The sequence below is a fragment of the Neovison vison genome, chromosome 5 (assembly GCF_020171115.1).
Source record: "Neovison vison isolate M4711 chromosome 5, ASM_NN_V1, whole genome shotgun sequence".
Lineage (NCBI taxonomy): Eukaryota > Metazoa > Chordata > Mammalia > Carnivora > Mustelidae > Neogale > Neogale vison.
Window position 1 is genome coordinate 21,712,391 of NC_058095.1, and position 27,983 is coordinate 21,740,373.

Here is a 27,983-nt window from a genome sequence, read left to right on the forward strand (position 1 = left end):
ATGTGTCCATCGTTCACCTGCCAAAGAGTGCAGTTGGAAGGTCAGACACAGGCCTCCCTCCGCCCGGATCTGGGGGAAGCTGTGCGTTTGTTCAAGGTGTTGTTTGCCTGTCAAACTAAGCAGGCATTCGTGCAGTGAGCTAGAACCACAAGAGTTAACCTCATCCATTGTCTTGCATTAAACCCTAAACATTTGAAAGGAGATGATACTTTGGATCATTTCAGTCTTTTTGCGGTAAACTTTGTCTCTCTACCCCTGGGCCGGGAGCCGAGGAGGGGGAGACTCAGCCTGCCTTTGTTGATATTTACACATAAAATCTCTTCAGCTCTATTTTTTGTTCTTTGCTTAAAAGGTCTTTGCTTCAAAAACTACAGGGGGCAATGAGACAGTTATATACTCTATCTTGCTTGCGGTAGTGGTTACACAACTGTCTGCATTTATAAAAACCCTTAGACGTGTACACTAAACGAGGTGAACTTTTAACACACGTAACTTATACCCCCCAAATTATGTAATAAAATTCTTCCTTAAAACCACATTTTAAGGAAGGAGCAGGATTTGAAAGAGCAAATTTGTTTGGGCATCTAAAATAACTTCCTTTTCTGTGACATTTAGGGGTGAGTCAGTATCGTGAACATCTGTCATATTTGTAGATGCCCATCATCTTATGAATGGCCTTTCTGGAGGAAATTCCCTTACAATCCTGCCTCCCTGAGAAATCAAGAACTCCAACTCCCAAGCTCCCTTGAGGCTAGGACGCGAGCACGTGACCTACCCTCCACCAATCAGAAACGCCCGTGAAGCCGGCTTCGGAAAGGACAGCCAGTCTGTAAGGGGATTCCTCTTCTGCTGGTTTGTTGGCTTCAAAGGCATTCGAATTCGGGGCTTTCGGTGGTTATGAATTTGGGTTCCTGGTTACGAGCTAGTGTTGCTTAGGGGAAAGAGGATGGATAGGGGAGTTCCATTCCTTGCTTTCTGCTACTGGCTGTCAGTCCCCTTGGGGAAAGTCCTTAACTTCTCCGAGTTTCTCTTTCCTCATCTGTAGAATGGGCATCAGAATACTTACCTCATAGGATTCTTGGGAGATTAAATGCGGTGACGCTGGGTCTGGCATGTAGAAGAGTCTGAGTATCAGCTCCCTTCCTTCCTCAAACAGTTGGTAAGATCCTTAAAATTGCTGACCTGCCTTATCAGTCTGCAAGAGTTCCCAGAGTGGGGACCCCATGAGTTTTATTCGGAAGCCAAAGCTGACACTAACCGTTGGGGAGGGGGGGTGGCCATGCAGTTAGGTGGAGATAGGCCCATTACGCTTCCCTCCTCTGCCCATCTCCCTCCTATTTGTACCGAAGAGTGGCCACTATTTCATGAGCTATAGGTGAATCCTAGGAAAGTGCTTCGGTTTGATTTCATATCCACTGGTCTGAGCACGGAGAATATGCCAGGTGCTGGGCTAAGCATCTAAGAAATAAACAAGGTGCCACTGAGTTGTAACCTGACGGAGAGAGAAAAATGTATACATGCATGCCTAGAATAAATATTAGACTGAGAGGTGTTATCACAGGAGTGCGAAGAGCATGCTGTGGGCATCAGGTATGCATGGTGTGTTCTGGGCTGGCGGCATCAGAAATTCTGCAGGAACTGAGGGCTACTGGAGCTGGTTCTTGAATGATGAGCTGGAGTCCAACAGGAGAAAGAGCCTTCTCTCCTGGGGAGAAGAGCATGTAGAAGAGTCCAGAAGAATGAATGTGCACGATGCTTTAGGGGAACCCAAAGTTGGCCCAGAATGGCTGGGTACAGGTGGGAGTCAGAGACTGAAGCTGGAGGTGGTGAATGAGCCTTGTTGAGAAGGGCTTTGCATGCCGTGGCGAGGGTACAAGAGGAGGGAGGAGATGGTCTCCTTAAACAACTGTGTGGATGGTTTCAAGACTTCTGTGTTTTCTTGCTGACCAAAGCTCTACTAGGATTTCCTACATGTTCATAAACTAAGCTTCTCTGAACTTCACCACTCTGGATATGATCAACGGAATCCCCCAATTGTGAGACTAGAGAGGACATCCAAGATTATCTGGTTCAGTCCCCAGAGGAGGAAATAAGAGAGGGCCTCCTGGAAACCTGGCTGGCCAAGCACAGACTGGAACCCCATACTCTTCCATCACAACAGATGATCTTGAGCTAAACAAGCATATAGACACTGGGCTTTCTAATAACAAAATGTACAAACTCTAGGTGCTCAGCCAGCAGCCCCCAAGTGGGAGATCATGGGCAGCCTCTTCGAACACACCACAGAGCCTGGGCTGCTGAGTGGCTCTTGGCTGCGGGCCTGAACCTGCTCACATGCCCTAGCTCCTGGATATGGGGGCAGACCCTGGCTGCAGTAAAGCCAAATGGGGTAGAGCAGTGGCTTGTTGGGGGTGGGATCCTGTGCTTTGAGAGGCTGGTGGGGATGAAAATGCTGCAGGCACCAGAGTCCTTGCCAAGCACTACCAGGACCTGCAGAGGAAGCCCTTCTACCCAACCCCCATCACCTACATGAGCTCTGGCCAGGGGCAGCCATGGTCTGGGAAGGCCCCAGTGTAGTCTACTCCTCAAGGGCCATGTTAGGACTAGGCCACACTGACTTTGCTGAGGCTGTCCCCAGCGCCATCAGGAGGGACTTTAGCATCCACATCAGCAAGAAGCTCATCTGTGCCAGTGACTCCATGGAGGGGGCCCAGAGGGAGATCCAGCCATGGTTCCAGGGCAGTGAGCTGGATTAAGCAGGGCCATCAGGCCAGTGTCCACCCAGCCTGAGCACTCAGGCGGACCTCAACCACGCCAGCAGCCACCCAGGATCAACTCCCTCTGTGGACAAGAACTTCAGCTCACCTCCATGGTCTGCCCCTCTGTCCCAGACCATCTCCCTGTCCACCTTCTCCCCACCCCAGCCCAGGGGGACTGAGCAACCAAACTTTATGTGCCTTTTAGTATCCTAAGCCAGCAAGAAATTGAACCAAATCCTTTCTAGATCAAAGTGCCAGACAACATTTGGGGTATCTCCAAAAAGGTATAGTGTGACCTCCGTTCTCCCAAAGTGGGGGGGGGCGCTAAAATTCACTGTGTTGTGCATAGTGATGCATCGCTTATTACAATTTCTGCCATCTCCAAGGCAGAGATAAAGAAGGACTTCATGCAAAGTTGGAAGAGTTTGAGAGTGGAAATAAAGCTTATCTTCTCACGCACTTTAATTAATTAGTGCTGCCTGGGTGGCTGAGTCAGTTAAGCATCTGCCTTCGGCTCAGGTCATGATCCCGGGGTCCTGGGATGGATCCCCGCATCAGGCTCCCTGCTCAGTGGAGAGTCTGCTTCTCCCTCTCCCTCTCTCCCTCCCCACTCCCATTCATTCTCTCTTTCTTTCACACATGCGCACACGTCCACTCTTTCTCAAATAAATAAAATCTTTAAAAATTACCTAATTGATTAAATGTAACTAAATTTAATTAATCAATAAAAATTAAAATAAAATGTACACACTGTACTGTGAAATATGTAGGATTAGCCCAGTGGTGGGCTCCGTCTGGGGTAGGGGGAGGGTGCAGGCGTGCAGGATTTCTCATTCATCACTCACCCTGAGATCAGCATCACCTTTTCCGGCCTCTGCTTTCACCACAGAGGCTATTTCAGTCCAAGTTTCCAGCTGTTCTTGCCTCCTCACCAAGATAAAGGTTACTGCAGAAGTCTCTCAGTAAGGGACCAAAAAAGCCAAGGAGATTCTGAGTAACCGTCAGGTGCACGCAGGGGCCCTAGCATGGAGCTGTTGGGACAGAGGGCAGTGTGGCCATCACTTCCCCCCCATCGGCTAAAACTAGAATGGTATGAGGTTTCTCTGAGCCATTCTAGAAGGACAAATGGCTCGCCTGCTTTCCCTTTCACCTTTCCTTAGACCCTCAGCCTCACCTGCCCCCACTCCTTCCCTCACAGAGCTCAGTGACATGAAAAACACAGACCCATAAACTCTTCCTCTCGGCACTGAACCAGGTGGCAAAACAGGAAGCATCTTCTTGTTAAGACAAGCCCATTGTGTTCTCTGTGCACGCGTGTCCTCGCAAGCGGCAGGAAACCACCACGGGGCCATGGCAACAGGTGTCTGGGTGACCTGAGGCCTCATGCTAGTCTGTGCCCGTCCCTCCTTCCCTTATCCTCCTCCTGGAGAGCTACCTCCTTCCGCCCGCCGCCCGACAGCTGCTCACCTCACCCTGTTGCTCCTTTCCTTTGTAGTGGCCCAACACCTGATAAAGACCTTCAAAGGCCCTATGCCCTAAAAAAATGACAGCCTCTCTCCAAATAGAATTCTTAACACTGAGCAACCTAAAGGAAATATACACATACCCTGGAATTAAGAGAGTTTCTTCTTAGAGGTTCAAATTACAACATTCTAGGTAAGTTCAAAGCAGAACCTTTCTCAAATTTAGGGCATCCTTATCTGGCTGGAACCCCAAATCAATACCAAGCCCACTACCCTGGACTTTCACATAGGAATAGATTGCTCCCAAGTAAAATAAAACAGGGATTGGAGGTGGAGGGAGGAATAAGTGGTACCATCTTGGACTTGATCTATTTGCCCAGAGGGACAGGAAGCTGTAGGACCCTCAGGGTAGAACCAAGAAATGGGTACTTTGACAAGGGATCCAGCTGCAAGTAAGGCAGGACTGAGTTTCTGCTAATCTGGCTTCCTCCAGGGGACTCAGGGTGTGCTTCCTTCTGCTGGATCTCTCCAGATCTCACCTTGCAGAGATCTCTGTTCTTTCCTATGGTAGCAGGGAGGGTGAGTTTATGGTAGGGTATTTTATTGCTTTTTTTTTTTTTTTTTACATTTTTTTCTAGTCTTACTGAGGTAGAAAGGACATACAGCCCTGTATTAAGTTCAAGGTACACAGCATCATGACTTGATTTCTGCATTTATTAGAAATGTGAAATGATTATCACAATTAGTTCACATGTCATCTCGTAGATACAAGAATTTTTTTCTGGTGATAAGAACTCTTAAGATTCATTCTCTTAGCGACTTTCAAATATACTATCCATCAGTGTCACCTACAGTGACCTTGTCTCCTGCCACACTCCTGCTCAGTCTTCTCTGCCCCTGTGCTCTTCCCACCTTATTTTGTGGTCTGATGTCTCAGCTCACGCCCAAGCTTGACAAAGATAAGTGCACTTTTATCAACGTTTTTGAGAGATTTCAGCCAGGAGAGAAGGCAATCCAGACTTTTTAATACTATTTCAGACACGCCTTTGGTTTTTCTAATTTCTTCTGGATTCTGTCTTCAGTCAACATCATCCATTCTGCATGTCTTATTTAATATACATGATAAGACCAGTTCGTCAAAAAGAGGGCTTTAGAAGCTTATCTTGAAAAATCAGTATTTATCCAGTTTGTTGACAGAATTTACATATGAATCCTGTTTGTCTTGAGAAGACCGGATGGGTCACATCAGTAAATAGTACATCGCTCTTTACAAATTCTAGCAGCCTAGGTTCTTAGTTGAGAAACACAAACTTAGCCAATTGATTCAGAAAAAGGAGTTCATTAAAAGGATATGAGGTGGGTCCAAGAACTGGTAAGAAACAGTAAGACCATGTTCAGGGCTTTCCAGACAGAAACAGTTCAGCTACGTTATTCTTTACCCTCTAGGCCAGCAAGTCATCAGTGGGTGGTTGAACTGAATAACTGGGAAGATTTCTTCCAGATCTTCTTCCCTGCTTCTTCTCAGAAACCTCCGTTCATGGGTAGGACTTCCCCCAAAAGCAGAGCGCACATTCTCAGAGAAGGGGACAAGGTGCAGGAAGCCTTGTCTGAGGGCATCTTTTCCAAGCAAGGAGGGGACAGCCATGGCCTGAGTCCTTCGGGTCATGCCTAGTGTCAGCCTGGTATGATGGGAAAAGCCCCTTAGCTTGGAGTCAAAGGTCAAGTCACTTCTTCTCTTTGAACTCTCAGTTTCCTCAATCAGAAAACTGAAACCCAGCAAACAGAGCAACCGTGAAGGTTACATGGATATGATCTAAGAATGGGCTTAGGAATATGGAAGCCCTATACAAATGTGGAGGCTTACTATTTTCCATTAGTTGGCATGCTCTGTGGTCATTAGTTGGCCATGGCTTATTGGGCCTTCAAGTCCTAGCACTTGACACAATATCTGGCAGAGCAGGAGCTCAGTAAACAGATGTTGGGTGAGTGGATGGACGGACAAATGGACAAGCAGACGAGCGGGGAACAGTCAATTCTGGGAAATGGTTTGGACACCATATGTTGACACATCACAACGGCAAAGAGAGATTCGCTCTGAAGACATAGCAAAAGCAAAAAAAATGTCTCATGTGCCAAACACAACCTCCCACTGCTTGGGTAACGGGCCAGAAATTGGACCCACAGGCTACATCTGCCGGGCAAGTAGGCCAAGTTCAACAATGGGGCTCTCCCAGTATCCTGAACTCCTGAACAGAGTAATTCTGAGAAAGTAAGCAACTTGTTTAAGGTCACTGGGCAGCACTTCTGGCCCCGCACTTTCTCCTGACAGCTCGGTGCTATCCTCCACTCTTACCCGGATTGCTCCTACTGCTCCTAGATGGCACTTTTTCTCATGGCCTCCCCTACCTGCTCCTGCTGCATCTTGGGCTTGCCCCACCCCCACCCCCACATTGTACTATATTCCGTCTTCCATTACTTGTTTAAATATTATGAAATGTTTACTACATGCAGGTATAAACAACAATACTATGATATTGCTGCATACCTCTCCATTTGCATCCTTTTTCCTTCCCATGTTGAGTTGACTGTATACCTTCTCATGCATGTTTTTATACTTTTAGTGCTTATACTTTTAAACTGCCTCTTTATTTTTCCATCTTCCCCACTGTAATGGAATAAATGTTTGTGTCCCTCCAAAATCTGTATGTTGGAATCCTGACCCCCCAAGGTGGAAACATTTGGAGTTGGAGACTCTGAAGGCCATCATAAAGGCTGTGTTAAATAAGGTCAAAAGAGAGGGGCTCTGATCCAATAGGATTAATATCCTTATAAGAAGAGATATCAGAGGCCTCTCTCTCTCTCTCCTCCTCTCTCCTCACCCCTTTGCACGAACTGAGAAAAGGCCAGGTAAGGGCATAGCAAGAAGTTAGCCATCTACAACCCAGGAAGAGAGGCTGACCCTGGGTGTGTTGGACCCTGATCTGTAACTTCCAGCTTCCAGAAGTGTGATAAATACACTTCTGTTGTTTAAGCCACCCAATCTATGGTATGTTGTCAGCCTGAGCTGACTAACACACCTACTATGCCCCAAGTGAGCTAGGAAAGCCCAGAGACCATGGGTGTCATCCTTGTATTTGTAGAGTCCAGAGCCATGCCTGACACATGAGTGCCTATCAGATATATTTGTAAAATAAATCAATGAAGTCACTGCAGAACCAAAACAGATGTCCTGGGACCTATTCCCTGGGAGCAAAGTGTTCTCTGCTCTGCCATAATACGGGTCCTATTCAAACTGCTGCTGAGACCAGCAACGTCTACAGTCAACTCTCACCAAAGTCAATTTAAAAGGAAGAAAGGGGATCCCAAGAAAGAGGTGGTGGGAGGGCTGCCATTTCAGGAAAGTCACTTTATTAATTAATTAAATGTTTGTTAGGCACCTGCTTATCAGGTATTCGGTGTCGAACAACCTCCATTTGTGTAAGGTGATCAGTCTTTAAAAGATCAAAGACCTAATGGTCCAAAGATGCTCTGGATATAAGCAAACCCAGTGCAACTGCTTCTCTTATGGCCATGTCCTTTGTACAGACACTTTGGAGTATACATGGCAGTCCCAATGGAGAACATAGACTCGAAGGGCTCACCTTCACTCATAAGACTAAGTACATCCTTGGCACAGCTTCAACACGATAGAGCCTACTCCCATGAGCCCCTGAGCATCCGTAAGGGGAGTCCCTGTGTTGACTTTTAAGATTCTCCAAAAGGAAAAATGGTGGGGAGGCACCTGGGTGGCTCAGTCAGTTAAGCGTCTGACTCTTGATTTCGGCTCAGGTCGTGAGATCGAGCCCGGAATCAGGCTCCGTGCTGAGCAGGGAGTCTTCTGGAGACTCTCTCTCTCTCCCTCTGCTCCTACTCCTCTCTCCACCTCTCCCTTGCTCTCAAATAAATAAATAAGTCTTTAAAAAAAATTATTCTCCAGAAGGAAAGAGGCAGCAGTCTCAAGAGACTGGCTTCAAGTCTCTTGCTACACATACAACACACACTCCATAACAAGTGGGATGGGGCAGAATCTTCCACGAGAGAGGACATCACCCAGGGGACCCATTATTGAACTATTACTGAACTATACCAAACTACATTAAAAAATTTCTCTCTTTTTCTTTTTTTCTTTTTCTTTCTTTCTTTTTTTTTCCTATCACTGCATTGCCAGAGGCAACACAAAGCACAATTTTGTGTTCACAGAGCATAAAGTCCACTCCAGAATAGAAAATAGTTCACATGCCAATTTGGGTGTCCCCAGAGTAAAATGCTATGGAAGTTCAGAGAAGAAAGGGCAGTAGAAGTGGGCCATCCTGGGCCTCCATGGATGGGATGGGACATAGAAAGTCATCCTGGGTTCCTCCTATACTGTACCTCCCATAAAGAATTTGTTCACAGTGGAGTCACTGACTGCATGCCACCATGAAGAAGGAAAGCTCACAATCAGTGTTGAAAAATACTAGGTAATCCCCATGATCTTGCTCAGAGACCAGCTAGGAAACTGAAACTGAAGGTTCCCAGGCAACAACATACAATGTCCATATAGCCAGAGTTGAAGGTTCGGGCAGGAAAGTGAGAGGAAGAAAAGGATTTGAAGGGAGCACCACCACTTAGCATCAGGCAGAAGCTGCTAAGGAGACCAGAATCAGCAGCCCCTTATCCCTCTACCCCAACAACATGCTGCTTCTGCCACAAAATTCTCCCATCCTTCCCAGTGTATTTGTGCACCTTCTATGGGGACCTACACCAACTAGAGAACCAAAGAAAATTCCTGAGGATAACAAGAACTATCCTGAAAAGAGAGTCTGGACTGTATGTGGTCCAATTCCATGATTTTCAGAAGGGTGGCCAAGAACCAGAGAGAGGAAGTGACTTGCCCAAAGTCATAGAGTGAGTTATAGCTGAGGCAAGGCTGGAACACAGGTCTTCTACCTCTAAGTTTATTTTTTCTTAGAAGCATCTGGTACATGGAAAAGGGCTGCAGGAGGAAGCTTCTGGAAGAATTCCAAACTGAAGTTGTCCTGCCCTTCCTTACCAACACCCTGCCCAGATATAAACCCTGAGAGTCCGTTCCACCTAGTTCAAGAGATTTCCTATATCCCTAAAAGCAAATGGGCTCCAAATGACAGTGATGAAAATAGTCAAAATCTTTGGGCTGAAAGGAGGATCCAGTGAGGGCTTCTCATGTTTCCATTTGGGGAATTGTGGTTAACACAAATGGTTGACCCATAAGCAGGATGTCACAAGAAAGCCCTACACTTCAATCACAAGAAAGCCTTACACTATGCCAAAAATTAGGTATCTGCTAGGCAGCCCAGCCTCCCCCTTTACACTTGAGAAAACCAAGGCCCAGAGAAGGGAAGCAACTTGCCCAAGATCATACAGGGAGCTAAGCTCACTGCACTACACCCCAACAGAATGTCCATCATCTAGGGAGAAGAAACCGTATTCTATCTCCTTGTCCATCTGCCTTCCTGCTCTGTGCAATCTGGGATTTCGTTCCCTTATTTTAGGTAAAACATCATGTTATGTTTGGTCTTGGTCCTAACTGTAGAGAATGGGGGTGTAATTTAACCTTAATTTCTTCTGCACCTTAAATTCTTTGGGAACTGGAATCAACCTTGTATCAGTCAGGGCTGAAGCAAACAAGAGTCACTCTAGGTATTTGAAACAAAATTAATTCAATATAGGGAACCAGTTATCCAGGTGATGGAAGAGCTGAGAAGTCAAACAGCGCATGGTGAAGCCCCCCAGAGATTAATAACAGCGGGAAGTTGCCAGTATCCCCAGAGCTGGAGGGACATATGGAGAAAGTAGTATTACCAGAGCCCAGAAACTAGGGCAGGAGCTAGAGACCAGGTGCTGGCCCCACAGAGGCAGGGGCTGGCTGATGGACTCTAGAATCACAGACAGGGAGCCACTGCTAAGGATGCCTCCAAGAGCAGAGAAGGAAACATCCTAGGGATGGAAAAAGCTAGACCGTGCAAACAACACTCGAAGACGAGTTTGAAAGGCTATACTAATATCAGACAAAATAGACTTTAAGACAAAAACTGATTATAGGGACAAATAACACTTTATAATGATAAAAGGGTCAGTTGATCAAGAAGAAATAAGCATAGATGCTCCTAAAAAAGAAAGCCCAAAGACACATGTAGCAAACACTGACAGAACTGAAGGGAGAAATACACAATTCAACAATCCTGGTTGGAGACTTCAATATCCTACTTTCAATAGTGGACATAACAACACGGCAGTCAATCAACAAGGAAACAGAAAATTTGAACAACATTATAAATGAAGTGGACCTGACAGATACTATAGACTACTTCCCCCAACAAGAGGAGAATACATATTCTTCCGAGGTGCACATAGAACATTCTCCAAGACAGACCTCATGTTAGGATATGAAATGAATCTCAGGAAATGTAAAAGAATTGAAATCATATAGGGGCGCCTGGGTGGCTCAGTGGGTTAAAGCCTCTGCCTTCGGCTCAGGTCATGATCCCAGGGTCCTGGGATCGAGCCCCGCATCGGGCTCACTGCTCAGCAGGGAGCCTGCTTCCTCCTCTCTCTCTGCCTGTCTCTCTGCCTCCTTGTGATCTCTGTCTGTCAAATAAATAAATAAAATCTTTAAAAAAAAGAATTGAAATCATATAAAGTATAGTCTCTGACCACAATCAATAACAGAAGGAAATTTTAAGAACCCATAGATACATGGAAATTAAAGAGCATACTCTTAAATAATCAATGGGCCTAAGATCTCACAAGGAAAATTAGAAAATACTTTGAGATTAATGAAAAAGAAAACACAGGGACACACCTGGGTGGCTCAGTGGGTTTAGCCTCTGCCTTCGGCTTGGGTCATGATCTCAAGTCCTGGGATCCAGCAACGCATCGGGCTCTCTGTTCGGTGGGGAGCCTGCTTTCCCCTCTCTGCCTGCCTCTCTGCCTACTTGTGGTCTCTCTCTCTCTCTGTCAAATAAATAAATAAATAATCTTAAAAAAAAAAAGAAAATGAAAACACAACATATCAACACCTACGGGTTGTAGCTAAGTGCGTACTTGGAAATTTATAGCTATAAATGCCTATATTGGGAAAAAAAAAGAAGAAAGATCTCATATAAAGAACCTAAACTTTCATCTTAAGAAATCAGAAAAAAAAGACTAAACTAAACCTGAATCAAGCAGAAGGAAAGAAATAATAAAGACAAGAATGGAACCAAATGAAATAGAGAATAGGAAAAAGTAAGGAAAACCAATAAAACCAAAAATTAGTATGTTGAAAAGATTTTCAAAATTGACAGATCTTTAATTACACTTATACTGATACCCCAACTACACAAAGATGTTACAAGAAAATAAAACTACAGGGGCACCTGAGTGGCTCAGTCAGTTAAGCACTGCCTTTGGCTCAGGTCATCTTCCCAGGGTCCTATTCTAGGATCAAGCTTTCCTGCTCAGCGGGGAGTCTGCTTCTCCCTCTGTCCCTCCCCACACTCATGTACTCACTCTCTCTCTCTCTCAAACAAAATCTTTTTTAAAAAGTTAAAAAAAAAAGAAAACTACAATTATTGCTTATAAATATAGAAGCAAAATCCTCAACAAAATATTAACACCCCAATCCAGCAACATATAAAGAAAGATTATACACCATGACCCAGTGATTTACCCCAGGAATTCAAGGTTGGCTCAAGATACAAAAACTAATCTACGTATTTTCTATATTTATTAGAACAAAGGACAAAAAAACTAAAGTGGACACAGAAAAAGCATTTAACAAACTCCAACATTTGGGGAATAGAAGGGAAGATGATACCAGAAATTAACTCAAAGTGGATCAGAGCTAAATGTCAAAACTAGAAGTATTAAACTCTCAGAAGATAACTTAAGAATTAATTAAAGCTTCTTGAACTTGAATTAGGCAATGGATTTTTAGATAGAATGCCAAAAGTGCAAGTGACAAAAGAAAATAAATGAATTGGGCCCTAAGATTTTAAAGTTGTTTGCTTTAAAGTGAGAGAACACCATCAAGAAGGTGAAAAGATCATCCACAGAATGGAGGAAAATATTTACAAGTACTGTATCTGATAAAGGACTTGTGTCTAGAATAAATAAGGAACTCTTAAAAACTCACAATAAAAAAAAACCCAATTTTAAAATGGGCAATTTATTTATTTATTTATTTTTAAAGATTTTGTTTATTTTTATCATTTGAGAGAGAGAGAGTGAGAGAGAGCATGAGTGGGGTGAAGGGCAGAGGGAGAAGCAGACTCCCTGCTGAGCAGGTCCGACACAGGACTTGATCTTGGGACTCCAGGATCATGACCTGAGCAGAAGGCAGATGCTTAACCAACTGAGCCACCCAGGCATCCTGGGAAAATGACTTAAATAGATGTTTCTTCAAAGAATATATAGCAATGGTCAATAAGCACATGAAAATGTGCTCAACATCATTATGGTAATGCAAATCAAAACCACAATGAGATACCATCTCATAACCACCAGAAGACTAGAATCAAAAAGACAATAACAGGTTTTTTCAAGGATCCTTCATATATTGAACCATATTACATATTGTGTATGAGAATATAAGATCATGAGGCCACTTTGGGAAATAGCTTGACAGTTCTTCAAAATGTTAAACATTCAAAATGTTAAACTGAGATGGCTCAGTCAGTTAAGCATCTAACTCTTAATTTTGTCTCAGGTCATGATCTCAGGGGTCATGAGATTAAGCCCTATGCCAGGCTCTGTGCTCGGTGTGAAGTCTGCTTGAGATTTTCTCTCTCCCTCTACCATTGCCCCTCCCCTCCACCCTTAGGTGTGCTCTCTCTCATAAATAAACGAACAAACAGACAAATAAATAAATAAATAATAAAACCATTAAACATGGAATTACCATATGATCTGGCAATTCCACTCCTAGGTATGTACCCAAGAGAAATAAAAACATTTGTCCACACAAAAATCTGTACATGACTGTTCATAGCAGCATGATTCATAAGAGCCACAAAGTAGACACCATCCAAATGTTGAACTGATAACAGATAAACCAACTGCGGTATATCCATACGATGGAATATTACTGGGCCATGAAAAGCAATGAGAATATGAGATGTGGATTAACCTATAACAAGGATGAACCTTTAAAACATGATGCTAAGTGAAAGAAGCCAGACATAAAGGCCATACATATATACAAATCTATTGATGTGAAGTGTCTACAAAAGGCAAATCGATAGAGATAGAAAGATTGGTGGTGGCAACCAGGGCCTGGGAACAGGGTTGGAGGGGAGATGGAGAGTCATTGCTAACAAATGGGAAGAGGTAATTTTAAAATCTTCTAAAATTGATGGTGGTAATGTTTGCACAACTCTGTGAATATACAAAACCATTGACTGGTACACTTTAAAAAGGTGAATCATAAATATGTAAATGTGAGTTCTATCTCAATAAAGCTGTCCGAAACATTCTGACATCCCCTTTCTCCTCTACATTCCATCATCTGTCAGTTCCTCCCACTGGCCAAATCTATCTGAGAAGCTGGAGGACAAAGTGGTTTGGGAAATGTAGTTTTCTGTGACACTGAATCCCTCGTTCACCTCTGATGCCCTAGCCCTGGGTATTCAGGCTCAAACATGTGTCCAATCAATAACTGGCCCAAATTCTCCTGCCTTGGGTTGGGATCCTTAACTGCTGGGCTACACAGGGGGCTTTTTCAATATAAATAACCTGATGATTCATGATCCTATGACCAGTGAGTGGGCTGTCACTGTCACCTTGTCATACCCCTTGGTTCTAGAAGGCGCCGTGGGGGCCGTGGTTGAGGTCGGATTGGAGGAAAGAGCTGGGGTAGGAGGGGCAGAGAAGAGGGTGGCTCCTCTCAGAACTTAAAAGCACTTCCTCCCCAGACAGTGGGAGCTCAAGACCCGGCACAGCCTTCCTGTGTGGTTTCAGCTGCCCAGAGAGTGTCATGGACCTGGGTGAGTGAGCCTCCCCATGTGGGAAAGAGCAGCACGGGGTCACTCTGACATCCAGCCTGACCCTGTGGAATGGAGGTGGAGGAGGGGGATGGAAAGCATGGGGGAGCCTCCTAACTAATCAGGGTCTGTCCTGGTGCGAATCAGCCACCCTGTTCTCCCAGGCACAACAGATACCCCTTTCAGAGCTGGGGAAAGGGGTGACCACTGGCACCAGGAAAGACAGGGGGAGGTGGGGGTGGCGAGGTGGTGTCTTTCTAGAACAGTAAGGACTGGAGAAGGCTGCAGGGCTGGGGCTGGTGGTGATCTGGATGGTCCCTGTCTGCATCTCAGCTTGGGGTGATGGGTGAGGCTCCCTGGGACCTGTTTCATCAGGGGAAAAGTCCTCAGAGGGCTCTGGGCCCTCCACTCCTCGTCCTTTGTCTGCTTTCTACCTTTCTCACCTGCTAAGCAGGGATCAGAAGCTCCGTGCTCTTAGGAGCAAAGGGAAGGTTAGAGTATGCAGTACGGGGTAGGACAAACGCAAGCAGGCTCCACATCCCTCTGGCTCGGTTCCCGCCGCGTGCAGGTTAAAGGCTGGGTGGGCAACAGGAAATGGGACAACAGTGGGGCATTCAGCCTGGAGAAGTCATAGCCCACTTCACGTTTTCTGCCCTGGCCGATGACTCATCCCTTTAAAAAGCCTGTCCTCTGATCGGAACTTGGTCTTAATGAGAGGGATTACAAAAGAAGCTCTGAGAGGGTAGTGAGGGGTACGGGGTATGTCCAGCTCCAGACACCCCATGTGTAAATCTCGGCTATGAAGTCAGACCTGGCTGAGGCTACCGAGGCCAAGTTCCTGGATGGTTCATTCTCACCAGCAAGCGAAGCACCACGGCAGCCTCAAAGCCGCAAGAGGTTGCCTTTAAAAAGTGAAGGTTCACTGGTGCGCCCTGTGCTGTCCTCACACTCCTCCCACCACACCACAGCCTCTTGCCTTTACTCTGCCTACCCCCTCCCCTGGCCTACCCAGAACCCCAGGTGGACCCAGCAATCCGCTGTAAATGGGTTAAAGTAGCCGCCTGACCCACCACTGGAATGCCTGGCAGGTGGGACCAGATCCTTGCATCTCCATCTCAGAGGCTTTGGGGCGATGAGCAGAAAGTTTGTGGAATGAATGAATGAATGAATGAATGAATGACATCAACAACTCTGAGTTGATTTCAGTTTTTAAAAATCTCTTCCGACATCCTCGCCTCCCAGCAGCCTGTTCCCCAATCCCACTCCCCAGACCCCCACCCCCCCGCCACTTACCACAGTCACAGAACGCAGGCCATCGCCCACTGAGGACTGGTTCCTGACTCCCTGTGGGACCTCCGTGAGGGAGACCTCTATGACCTCTGTGTGTCCCCGTGGGGTGCTGGGAAATGTTGGGAAACCTGCTTCCCTGGAGCGGGAGGGGCGCTGATTGGTAGTTCTTGCCAATTTCCTTAGTGTAAATTCTCCCACCACGGTTGATTTCAAGCGTCAGACCAATTCAAGGCCTGAAATGACTGAACAGAGAGTCAGGAAGGGCCACGCATCCTGGCTCCATGGGCCTCTGAGAACCAACTCTGGGCCACCACTGAGGGTCTTCCCCCAGACCTGGGTTTGGGGTGCTAGCCTCACAGGCTTTGATGCGGGGAGGGAGGGCAACCTCTGGTTTGGGAGAAAGGGATGTTCTCGCCCGCTTCACTCAACTCGAGAGAGAGAGCCCCAACGGCCAAGCCTGAAATACTGGTAGGAAGGGAAGCCACTGAGGGAAGCTTTGCTCAGAACAGACTCGGGGCCGTTGGTGGGGCGGATGAGCCATGAACGATCTGTTTTTCTCTCCGTCTGCCCAGTAGGGAGCAAGAGGTGGGTGAAGAGGCAGAGTTTCTGTTACACAAAATGAAAACACCAAAGCTGAAGCTGGGCTGAGCTGGTCTCTTTCATGATTTGAATGAGCAGCCCCAGGCACCCTCCCACCTTTGAGAGAGGAGTCTTAAGACCTCAGAATTCTCCAAAAACAGAGAAAAGAAAAAATGAGCCTGTGAGAGACTTATGTGTCATAGCTTGGTCTGAAATGGTGGCAGAGGGAAGGTAAAAGAATGCAGAGCCAAAGCCTCCTGGCCTGGGAGCATGGCTGGGAAGGAGGGGAGAGCTACAGCCTCTGGGAGCTGTTGGGAAAATCTCTCCTCTTTGGTACCTTCTTCCAGTCACTTCTCATTGATGGGGGAATTCGGTCATGACCAGTCTTGTGGGAAGGGAGTCACACAGGTGCATAAGCCACTGAGACCGGGGGGGGGTGTGTGGAGACATAGTGCTGATGTGGTCTCTGTGAGGCACGTGGGAAGCTCCAAAGAAAAGTGGTGACCATGGAGCATGGGTTGGAATAGCATTTAAGTTAGGTTTTGAAAGGCGTGTCCAAGCTTTCAAACCAGACAAGGAGGAACAAGGGAGGCAGGAGGTGGCAGGGAGAGCAGACTCGATTTCCATCAGGGGCCAACAAAGCAAATGAGGGAAGGGACGTAAGATGTAGTAAGTGGAGGGGAGCAGAGTGAACCAGAGGAGGCAAGCCCCACCGAAAGTCATCCAAATGCAAATCCAATGTAGCCTAGCAGAACATCCTGGGGGCTCAGCCTGTGGACTCCCCATCAGTCAGCTCCGACAAAAGCTAACAGAAACAAGGTAGGAGCAAGTGGAAGGAGGTGTGAAGAACGTGGCCATGCCAAGGAGGAAGGTAAGAAGGGAGGCAAGAGGCACAGGAAGAACCAGTCTTCAAGATTTTGTGTGGCCTTGCTGAGGGGTTGTCCTGAAAGCAATAGGGAGCCAGTGAAGATTTTTCTTTTTCAGTCAGGTGAGTTAAAGGATGTGGGCTGCATTTCAGAAGGAACTCTGAAAGTCTGATGTCAGGACAGAGGTGGGGTGAGCTCTGAGATGTTAGGGGACAGGAGCAACAGAGCTAGATGCCCCACAGGATGTGGGAAAGTGAGGACTCTCGTCACGCTCCATGGAGGTCTCTAGACATAGAGAACTCAAGAGAAATGTAAGGTGACACAGGTAGTGAGAGTTCCAATCAAATCTCAGAGCCATCTCTTAGCAGCTGTGTGACGCCAGGCGAGTGGCTTAACCTCTCTGGGCCACTGTTTTTTGGAATAGCATGAGAATCACAAGGCATCGTTCATAGGATCTTATGAGGGAGAGATACAGAAAGACTAAGAGGCAACATAAAGATGGCTTAGGAGTGTGGTTTCTAGAAACTGGAGGATTCAAAGCCCAGCTCCATTATTAGCCAACCGTGTGACTCTGGGAAATTTGCTAATCTCCCTGTGCTTCAGTTTCCTCAGTCTTAGATGGGAATTATAGTAGTACCTACCTTCCATGATGACAGCGATCGTACATGGAACGATTTGGTGCATAGTGAGAGCTCAGTGAATTTGAATTCTATCACTGGGTAAAGAAGTTGATATCATAGGGACTGCAAGGTTCCCCTAGCTGTCCTACCTCCCTGTCTGTTGTCTGAAAGGGGAGCCCCCAGGCTTCTCACCTTCTCTCCAAAATTTCCTTACCCCTTCCCGGCTTCTTCCCTCCCCCTCTCTTCTGCCTCCCCTAAAAAAGTTGTGTTGGCAGATGAGGAATTCCAGAGAGGAAAAAGTTTGGGATGGCTTTTGGGGGCAGCTAAATGGGTAGCCATGATTCTCTAGAGGGTCTGGAAAATGTGGGAATGAAAGTTAGGGATTTGGAAGAGCAACCAACCAGCAATCCCTCCAGCCAGACAGGAAAGCAGTTTTCCTTGCTGGGGGCTCAGGTTGGAGTTCTAGGGAATTTTCTTCTCATTATGATTATTACTAGAAACCCAAGAACTCAGAAAATACCCAACATATAAGTCATCCACGTCTCAACCCCTAAGATTCCCAACTTCAGTGGCCTCACCCAAGCTGCTGCCCAAGGCTTGTTGCTTTATGACTCTGTAACAGACAGAAATGATCTGACTCATGGCCACTGACCAGGCTCCTGCCACACACCAGAGTTCCCCTAAATTCCCATTTGGTTACCTTTCTTGAAAACAGCCTGTTTTGGTTCTACGGATCCTTGTTCATCCCCCATTTCCAATACACCTGGAACAAGAAATCATGTACACACGCACACATAACCTAGTCTCACCCCATTTCCCCTCCCCTCCCCCAGGGGCAAAGGAATGGGACAGGGCCCCCGGGGAAGGGGTTGAGGGAGTGAAATAGAAACAGTTCTTACTCCTTGTATCTACCCGTTGTGACTTATCAAAACTTTGAGGTTTCTCAGTTCTCACTGACAGTCAAAGTGGGCTTTCTCTAGAGTAACGAAAGATTTGTGCCTGTTTAAAGAAACCTCGAGCACTTCACACCAAGATGAGTCAGTGGAGAATGGGCAGTGCGTTGGACCCTGACAAAAGTGTGTTGAAGATAGAGATGTGGGCTTGAGGGAGGCCTCCCATGGTAATTCGGTGAGGAAGGGGGATGGGAGGGGGAGCTAGGACGTTGCACAGTCCTCTATTCCTACTTAGGACCGCAGATACTCAGGGGCAAGCTGGGGACAATGGGACAGTGTGTGCCTGTCCTCAGAAAGAGAAGACATAGCCAGGAAGGCAGGTGCAGGAAGACAGTGAGGGGCTTGACTGCCATACTAAGCTTCAGGGCTTTCCTCTGCAGGGCTGGAGGGAGAGGTCCTCAGGATTTAGGAGGCCTGGTGGGGGTTGGCATCAGAGCGCTGCCTTAGAAAGACGTGTCTAGCAGTAGTGTGCAATATAACTTGCTTGAGGTGGGAAAACTATGTATTTATTTTTGTGGCTTGAGGCTCTTCCTCCTTGGCCCAGGAACCCCCCCCAAGCCCAGAATCCCCTGCCTTAGGCACTCCACCTGGAGCGTGCAGTAAATTGGGTGTCGTGCAGAGAGATTTCCAGCAGGTGGCGCTGTAGCCAAGGACAGAGAATCCCTGGCAATCTGCTCCCTCCTGAGAAACAGAACCCCTTGCTTTCAGGAAGAGGGTCCCCAGCTTCCAGAAGGTGCCTGAAGCGGAGTCCCAAGCATTTCCCTGTCCCTGATGAGACAGGAGGTGTGACCGGCCTGCAAGTCCTGCCTTGGCATTCATCTGTGGCGTCCTAGTTACTGATTGTGCTGTGGGCCAGGCCCTGGCTGGGAGGCTGAGGGTCAGGTTCCTGGGAGGGGGCTACAAAGGTCAGAAAGCACAACTCCTGTCCTCTGGGTGCTCCCAGAGGTTAGGTGAGATAAGACTGCTACATAAATTACCCCGTGCACTGTCCTCCCTGCTCAGCCCTCAGAGGAAATAAGTTCCCACTCCAGCCCTCACCTCAGCCACAAAGCAGAACTGAGTGGCCAAGGCCCCATCGTCTGTCAGCAGCTCACCAGGCCTGTGCTAACCTGGGGTCTCAACCCACTGCTCAGACTCCAGAGAGCCTCCTGACTTCCAGAATGTACCCAGGTTCTGACCCTGCTCTGCGCAGGCCGGGCAGTGTCTTCCCTTTTCCCACATCTCGCGAGGCCCCAGATTAGAAACAAGTTAAAGAGCAAACATACCCACACACACTTCAGTCAAGCAAAAAAAGTAGTTACCTCAGAGAATAGTCTCTGTCGTACCATACCGTCCTAGGACTGCGTCCCCTCAGGCCACCCTGGCGCGCTCTCCCCCGAAAGAAAGAGATGCTGGGGCATTCATTCACTCATTCACTCACTCGTTCATTCACTCATCAACCCACAGTTCCTGGATGCCTTCTTCATTCCGGGCCTGCACTGGGTGAAAGGGAAGAGGTCCCTGCTCCACCGACAGGCTGAGGGAGTAGGCCAAGGAAACCACAAGTTGGCCTTAATGAATGTCAGTTGAATGAGGGGTTGTGGGGAGCAGATGGGTCCCCGAAGCACTTTCCTGTCCTTGAGATGCCAGGAAATAACCTCACTCCTCCACCTAGCCCTGTGGCATCAACCTATCTCCTCAGCTGGCCTCCCCCAGAGGACACTCGGGCTGCAGATGGGGTTGCCCACTCACCCGGATGCAGGAAAGATGCTCCCCAATGGTTACTGGCAAGGAGCAGTGCAAGACACACACACACACACACACACACACACACAGAGTTACCATCACCCCCTCCCTCAAGGCCTTGCTTCCCACACAACCAGGGGTGGGAGGAGCCACTCAAACCCAGGAGTCCGGCTCAGGTGAAACTCAGCCTTGAGGGGCAGTGTGGGCCAGGGCAAGCTTTCCAACTCCACAAGATGCTCTGAAGAGCCAGGAAGGGGGTGGGGAGCAGGGGCTGCCATGCATTCTGATCCCACTAAGAGGAGGTGAGGGCCGGCAAGGCTGGGCAGCCAGCCAGGTGCTTCAAGGCACAATCTGGTTCTGATGTTCCAGGCAAGCGAGGTGCCTGGGGCTTGTGAGGAAAGTTCCCAACAGGGCCCCCACCCCTCCCTGAGGCCTTCTTTCCTAACAAAGAGCTGCCCCTGCCAAGCAGTAACTTTCTCACCTTGTCTCCTGCAGGGAAACCAATGAAAAGCCTGCTGGTGGTGGCTCTCCTTGTCATTTTCCAGGTGAGATCTGTGCCCAACAAAAGCTCTGTTCCCTCCCGCATACCCCCTCCCCAAGCCCACCCTTTCCCACCCCCAGAATCCTGGTGGTGGAGGAGGGGGGCACTTGCTGTAAAGAAAGAGACCCAGACACAAACCCACCCGCTGGTCCTTAAGCCGGTGGCTGCCCCTCTCCATCTGCTGAGTGACCCTACAAGCTACATGTGGTCTCCGAATGTCCTGGATGCCGCTTAAATTAAAACACAGGGGAAATAAGATACCACCTTCTCCCCCACCGCACTTGCACCGTCCCCATTCAGGATACAGAAATGCAGGCTCCTTCTGAGTCTGTCGAGGGGAACGGCACAAAGCAACGGCTGTGAGTTTCCTGGAGTCTGTGCATGTGTGTGCACTGCCGTGCGTGCAAAACTTCATACATGAGCCGAGAGAACATGTGGTCTGGTGGCCTCATTACGATCCTATTACCCCAAAGCGGTCTCCCGCCCCCGGTGTCCAGCCAAAGCCTCTCCTGGAGGCCCCAGACCCTTCTATGAAATAAAGAGGCCCATCTGAGCCCCACTTAGTGGGGAGGGAAGAAAGCATGGGGCCCGGGACACTGGGGGTAGGGGAGTGTATACTTTATAGGTCCCCAAACTCTGCAGGAGCCAAGTCCCCCAATTTACACTGTTCTGCTTCTCAGTCCCAGAAATGCAGACAGGAAAGCTGGCCCCACTGAGCCCTGGAGTTAGAAGAAACTGTAACTCATAATCTACTCTCTTCCATTGGTTGGGGGTGGGAGCTCTCTGGAGGGGGAGGGGGAGGCCAAGTCCAAAGCTGGAGAGGCAGGCCTTCAGAATTTGGCTTTTCCCCAAGTCTGGAGGCCAGAGGGGCAGCTTTCCAGGAGCTCCAGCCAGAGGCAGGCCCCAAGCTGGGCATTGTTCCCAAAACCCCATCCCAGAGGCCCCCCGGAGCTTGGGCCACAGCCCACAGCCTGGCCCCCTTCCCCATCACCACCCCTCCCCTCTTTCTTCCTGCTTCAGTACTTGGGAGGGGCTGTATTGCTAGAAGGGGAGAATGGAAGATTGGGGAGGGGATGAGGGACAGCTAGGGCTCATTCTTCTCTTTACTTAGTGGAATGGGGGTGGCTCAGACGGGGCAGGATGTGGTGGGGCTGTGGGCTGCAGAGGCATCGTGCCTAGTGGCCCAGAGTCCGGAAGTAGTAAAGGGTGGAAAAAGAGGGCAGGTCATGCTGGTGGGGAGCACTCTTCATAAAGGCTGGGTATACCCCCCTTATGTCCGGGGACCCCAGACTTGTAACCCTGGGACTTACCATGGGTTAAGGCTGAGAGCAGCCAGCCTCTTCAGGACCCCCAAGCTGCAGTCGTGCCCAGATGAGGGGAAAGGGGGGTGCCGCTAACTTTTCTCAAGATAGCAGTGCCCAAAGCAAAGTCTCTTGGATATTCTTTTGTCCTCGTTCTGTGACAGTGATAAATTCAGGATTTGGAAGTGAGAAAGACAGAGACAGGATGTGGGAAAGAGACCGGGGTTCCACTCCGGCTATGTGACCTTGAACGACGTTCTCCAAAAGCCTCCCTTTCCTCGTCTCTAAAGTCCCTCCAGCTCCCGAGGTGCATGAAAACCCATCACTGTGAGCTGCCCAGAGCCCAGTTCCCAGAGGAGGGGCCATGAGCTTCCCCAGGCAGCCCCTAAGCCCAGCTGCCAGCCTACAGAGGCTCAGCTGTCCCTGTGCACAGGGGTGCAGGGGCGCATGCCCTCCTTCATTGATAAAATCACAGCAGGTTGCCTGATACTTCAGCTTGCCCTACAAATGGGCTAAAAAAAGAAAAAAAAAAAAGGCCCTGAGCTGCTGAGCCCGGCTGATTGGGATCCGCGGGAAGAGACTGGGAGGAAGAGAGAAACAGAGAGGTAGGGGAAGAGGGTGGGAGCCCAGAAGGAGAGTAGGAGACAACGGAGCCCCATGTTCTTCCTGGGGATGCACGGAGGACTCCATCACAGCTGAGGAGGCAGTGGCCCAGCAGGGCACCCTCCACCCCGTCATAGCTGTACAGTTCAGTGCCCTTGGGCACATGTTGCCGGAGCCCCTGCTGCGTGAGGGCACCGTACCTCGGGGCCCTGGGATCAGTAGAATTTTGCAAGTCACTCATCACCCAGGGTCACAGCAGCTTGCCCCAAACCAGGGTTTTGAGGCTTCTTAACAGAGCCTTCTGGCTCCAGGCCCTCCTCAATCTGAACCCCGACATGTATTTCCCCTCAAAAGCTGAAGTACTTTGCAGGCTCCCTGGAAAACTCTTTCTAGCAGATTCTAAAAGGAGGCTCAAGATGAAAGACACACATCCCTCCTCTTCTGGAGTTTCTGGGCACCAGAACAGAGGTTAAGCACCTCACCCCAGCCGCGGTAGGAGATTATAGTCGTTTCCATCTCACCGATGAGGAAACTGAGGCTCAGAGATAAAGTGTGTTTATGCGGCCCGAGGCTCATGGGACCTCAAAGCCCAGATGATTTCCAGTCCACCCTCAGGGCACATAATGCCCAGCCTCTCTGAGTTGGTGAGAACAGACCCTTGCTACTTACTAGAAGTGCAGAATCTCAGGTTCCAGCTTATCTAGTCAGGACATGCATTTTGACAAGATCACCAGGTAATTCATGTGCATGTTAAATTTTGGGAAGCACCAGTTTTAAGCCAGGGAACCACCTGGGAAGTTTAGGAAAACAGATCCCAGGGCTCCGCCCCGTAGATTCCAGGTTCGTAGGTCCCAGGTAGGGCCCAAGAATCTGCAGGCTTTGTGGGTGATGCCCCTAATGGGGACCACTGCTCTGGGCAATCCCGGGGCCTCAAGGTGAGCTGAGTTGAGCTGGATCCCACTTGGCTAAGCTGGATGACGTTGCCCTGTTCCCTCCCCGGCAGGTATGCCTATGCCAAGATGAGGTCACAGATGATTACATCGGAGACAATACCACGGTGGACTACACTCTCTACGAGTCCGTATGCTTCAAGAAAGACGTGCGGAACTTTAAAGCCTGGTTCCTGCCGCTCATGTACACCATCATTTGCTTCATGGGCCTGCTGGGCAACGGGCTGGTCGTACTGACCTACATCTATTTCAAGAGGCTCAAGACCATGACTGACACCTATCTGCTCAACCTGGCCATGGCCGACATCCTCTTCCTCCTGACTCTTCCCTTCTGGGCCTATAGCGCAGCCAAGTCCTGGATCTTTGGTGTGCACGTTTGCAAGATCATCTTCGGCATCTACAAGATAAGCTTCTTCAGCGGCATGCTGCTGCTTCTTTGCATCAGTATTGACCGCTACGTGGCCATTGTCCAGGCCGTCTCGGCCCACCGCCACCGTGCCCGAGTTCTCCTCATCAGCAAGCTGTCCTGCGTGGGCATCTGGATGCTGGCCATGGTGCTGTCCACCCCAGAGCTGCTGTATAGCGGCGTCCAGAAAAGCAGCAGCGAGCAAGCCCTGCGGTGCTCCCTTGTCACCGAGCACGTGGAAGACCTGATCACCATCCAGGTGGCCCAGATGGTGGTGGGCTTTCTGATCCCCCTGGGGGCCATGAGCTTCTGCTACCTCGTCATCATCCGCACCCTGCTCCAGGCCCGCAACTTCGAGCGCAACAAGGCCATCAAGGTCATCATCGCCGTGGTCGTGGTCTTCATCGCCTTCCAGCTGCCCTACAATGGGGTGGTCCTGGCCCAGACGGTGGCCAACTTCAATATCACGGGCAGCAGCAGCTGCGAGCTCAGTAAGCAGCTCAACATTGCCTATGACGTCACCTATAGCCTGGCTTGCGTCCGCTGCTGCGTCAACCCTTTCTTGTATGCCTTCATTGGTGTCAAGTTCAGGAATGACCTCTTCAAGCTCTTCAAGGACTTGGGCTGCCTGAGCCAGGAACGGCTCCGCCAGTGGTCTTCCTGCCGCCACACCCGGCGCTCCTCCATGAGCATGGAGGCCGAGACCACCACCACCTTCTCCCCGTAGGTGGCGCTACACTCGGACGAGAGGGACCTCTCCCAGGGCCCTGGGGCCCTGGGAACCGGACGGGCAGCAGGAGACTGGGGCTCCAAAAGCTGCAGAGGGAAAGGCAGTCCTGGCCGTGAAGCTCTGTCTCGTGGGGAGAGGACGTGCAGCAGCCGGGACCCCTGGCCCTAGCTACCTCCACCCAGGTTCCAAAGCGTTGTGACCGATAAGCTGCGCCAAATCCTGTGACACTCCAAAACCAAGGCTGCTGTCCCCCAGACCAAGAATCAAGAGTGGAAGTGGGGAAACAGTCCGCACTTGGAGTGAAGGGAGAGTTGGTGACAGGTGGACCGGAGAAGGGCACATGGCAAGTCCTCTGAATGAAACCCCTTCTGACCCAGGAAGACATCCTCCCTGAGAGTCGAGGGCTGAGGCAAGGTCTTCCAGAAAACAAGGCTTTGTCTCTGAGACCTGAGATGGTTGGGAGACTTCTCGGCTTGGCAGGGAAAGGGGATGCCAGCAGGTCAAAATCTCTGAATTCCTCCCTCCGCCTCTTTCTCACTGTCATCTGAGCCACCAAGGAATGGCAGGCTCCAGACCTCCCTGAAACCACACTTGCCCAGTGCCCGCCACCTCTCATGAGGCCGCTGCCCGCCCAGGCTCTCCTCAGGGAGGGGCGTGGTGTTTCCTGCGGGCCAAGCCAGCGGCCTCTGCCTGGCCAAAACCACGCTCCCGGCCAGGACTCTGGGGCACAGATGACGTGGTGCGGCGAGCCCTTCTTGGGTGGGTCTCAGCTCTGCTCCGAAGGAGGAGAGGGCAGGCAGAGAGGTTAGGGACCGGGACCGGGGGTGGGGGGGATGGAGGAGTGGTGTCAGTATTGACTGCTGAAAGCCAGTGAGCTGCTCTTTGTTCTTAGTCATGGGGACAAAAAAACGCTCATCCTGGCTTGCTTTCAGTTCATTAAGACAGCGCAGTTTATTCACAGACAAATACAAGTTTTCCTTTGTGGAAACAACAGCTTTAAAAGAAAGGGGGGACATTTTCAGTAAATGGCAAATGGGTATGTCCCTGTTTTGCAAGCCCCCACTTCCCACCTGATCACCTCCTCTTCTCTGCCCTCCCTGGGCTTCATTTCTGAGAGATGATCAGAGCCGCGGGGTCTGCCAAGCTATGCTCTGAGCCCCTCCTGTGACACCATCCCAGGAGGCTGAAAGAGGGAGGGGGAGGGAAAGCACAGGGTGCCCAACTTGCAAATGTCCTTCCAGAACTCATGGGAGAGGACCCAAGCCTGTGCCATCAGCAGTGACCCACAGACGTGGTATGAGCTGAACTTTGGAGAGAGCCAAGCTGTCCTTAAAACATCAACGGCTGGGAGCTCTCCGTCACCTTTAGCAACATTTACTCACTGGTCAGCTCGTCCCGTCCCTGCTCGGTCTGTAACTTAGAGCCCATAAGCCTTTGTCAGTCCCTTCAAGCTCCCCACAATGGTTCTTAGAGGAAGGGCCGCCTCCACCCCTGGGCACCCAGACTACAGCATGCTAGATTAAGGAGGCTGGGCATGGCACCCATGTGATAGGCTGCACCCTTTGCTTGGAAGCCAAGTTCATCCACAACCCACCCTACAGACCACCGTTGCAGCAATAGCCGATGTCCAGTGACCCATCATGCAGGAGCAGGGATCAGGGAACAGCCACTGCCCACAACATAGATCCATGTCCCTGGGATCCCTGACACCTTCCCGGAACCCTGACTCCTCCAAGCCAGAGAGGAGGTTAGCCCAAAGCTGTGATGCATGAGGAGTCATCTGAAGGGCCCAGCACAGCGACAGCTGGGGGCCTGGCAGGGGGTGAGAGGGAGGGTATACTCGGGTAAAGGTGATAGTATACATTTTCCAGAGAGCCTGCTTGGTAATGCAGCCCATTCTCTCTGGTCCTCAGCACATGACCTTTGTCTCCTCCGTGGGCTGCACTGGGCACGACTGGTTGGCCAGCATGCCCTGGGGAAAAGGAAGCTGGCCCGGGTGCAGCCAGGGGGGAGTGGTGCTTGCCACAGCAGGGCTGAGCAGTAAAACATGCAGCTACAGATGTGTGTGCATGAGTGTGGGGTGTGGGGAGGACCCCAGAGGGCCTGTGGGGTCCCCGAGAGGTGCATGGAGCCCACTGGTATGTACGTCCTAATGAGGGTATGGGCAAGAAACCAATCCTCCGTTCCTGAAGGGAGGAATTCAAGGGCACACTCATGAGCCGGAAGCCAGGCCAACCGCACAAACATGCCATCCCGGCTTCAGATACATTTTTCTAAAATAACTGGACATCTCCGAGTATTTACAAAGACAACAGAACCCCAGCCATGTTAATTCCCCAAACTGCTCTATCTCAGCTCATAGCTGCCCTGGACCCTGCTCCCTTGCCCAGAGCTCTCCTGGGCCTACCCTGAACTTTAGGGGACCCCTAGGAAGAAGGAACAAACTCACTGGGGAGCTCCCCTGCCCCAGCACCCAAGGCTTCTCTCTCCCTTTCTATCATCTGCTTCATACAACTGCTTCCATGAACGGGTTTCATGGCCCCCATGGCCCCCCCTCCTGTCTCTTGTAGCTTTCCCCTTCTCTCCATCCCCATCTTCCCTGGCTGCACCCCCAGGGCCCACCTCTGCCCTTACAGCCAGAAGCACCACGCCTCAAGAATCATGGATTCACAGAACTGCAAGGGACCGCAGGGATCTGCTGGTCCACCCCAATCAGCCTCTAGATGGGGAAACCAAGGCCCAGAAGGAGGAACTGACTTGCTTAAAGAGACTTTGCAATATAAGGATACCGGATCAGCTGGCTTTGGGGGCCTGAGGGTCTGGCAGGATTATGGGAAGCGGATGGGAGAGAGCGGACCTCTGAAGCCAGGCTGACTGGGAACCTCATCTCTGTTGCTTCCCAGCTGTGTGACCTTCAGCTGTTGCTCAACTGCTCTGAGGCTCAGATTTCTCAACTGCAAGATGGAGAGGATTTGGCAAACATGTCACACGGCGCCTGGAATGTGGAACATGGTGATGAGGAGCAGGGGTTCTGTGGCCAGACTGCCTGGTTTGAATCTCAGCTAAGCTCCTCGGGCTCCTTACTTAGTCCGTGTTTCGGTTTCCTAGTCTGTGTGATGGGGAAAATCATAGCACCTACCTCCTAGGACTGTTGTGAGGAGCAAATAAATTCACAGAT

General features: G+C 49.6%; 1 protein-coding gene and 1 pseudogene across 2 annotated transcripts; both read left to right on the forward strand.

The window, feature by feature from the left end:
* Positions 1 to 2,790, forward strand: LOC122907330 (annotated as a pseudogene).
* CCR7 (C-C motif chemokine receptor 7) lies at positions 816 to 27,983 on the forward strand. Of its 2 annotated transcripts, none has more exons than XM_044248026.1 (3): positions 816 to 829; positions 20,770 to 20,819; positions 23,723 to 27,983. In XM_044248026.1, exons 2-3 carry the CDS (start codon positions 20,778 to 20,780, stop codon positions 24,800 to 24,802), a joined length of 1,122 nt encoding a protein of 373 aa, XP_044103961.1. In that variant the 5' UTR covers positions 816 to 829; positions 20,770 to 20,777; the 3' UTR covers positions 24,803 to 27,983. The 2 variants fall into 2 exon arrangements, with proteins under 2 accessions (XP_044103961.1, XP_044103960.1); XM_044248025.1 differs by lacking the exon at positions 816 to 829 and adding an exon at positions 14,197 to 14,244.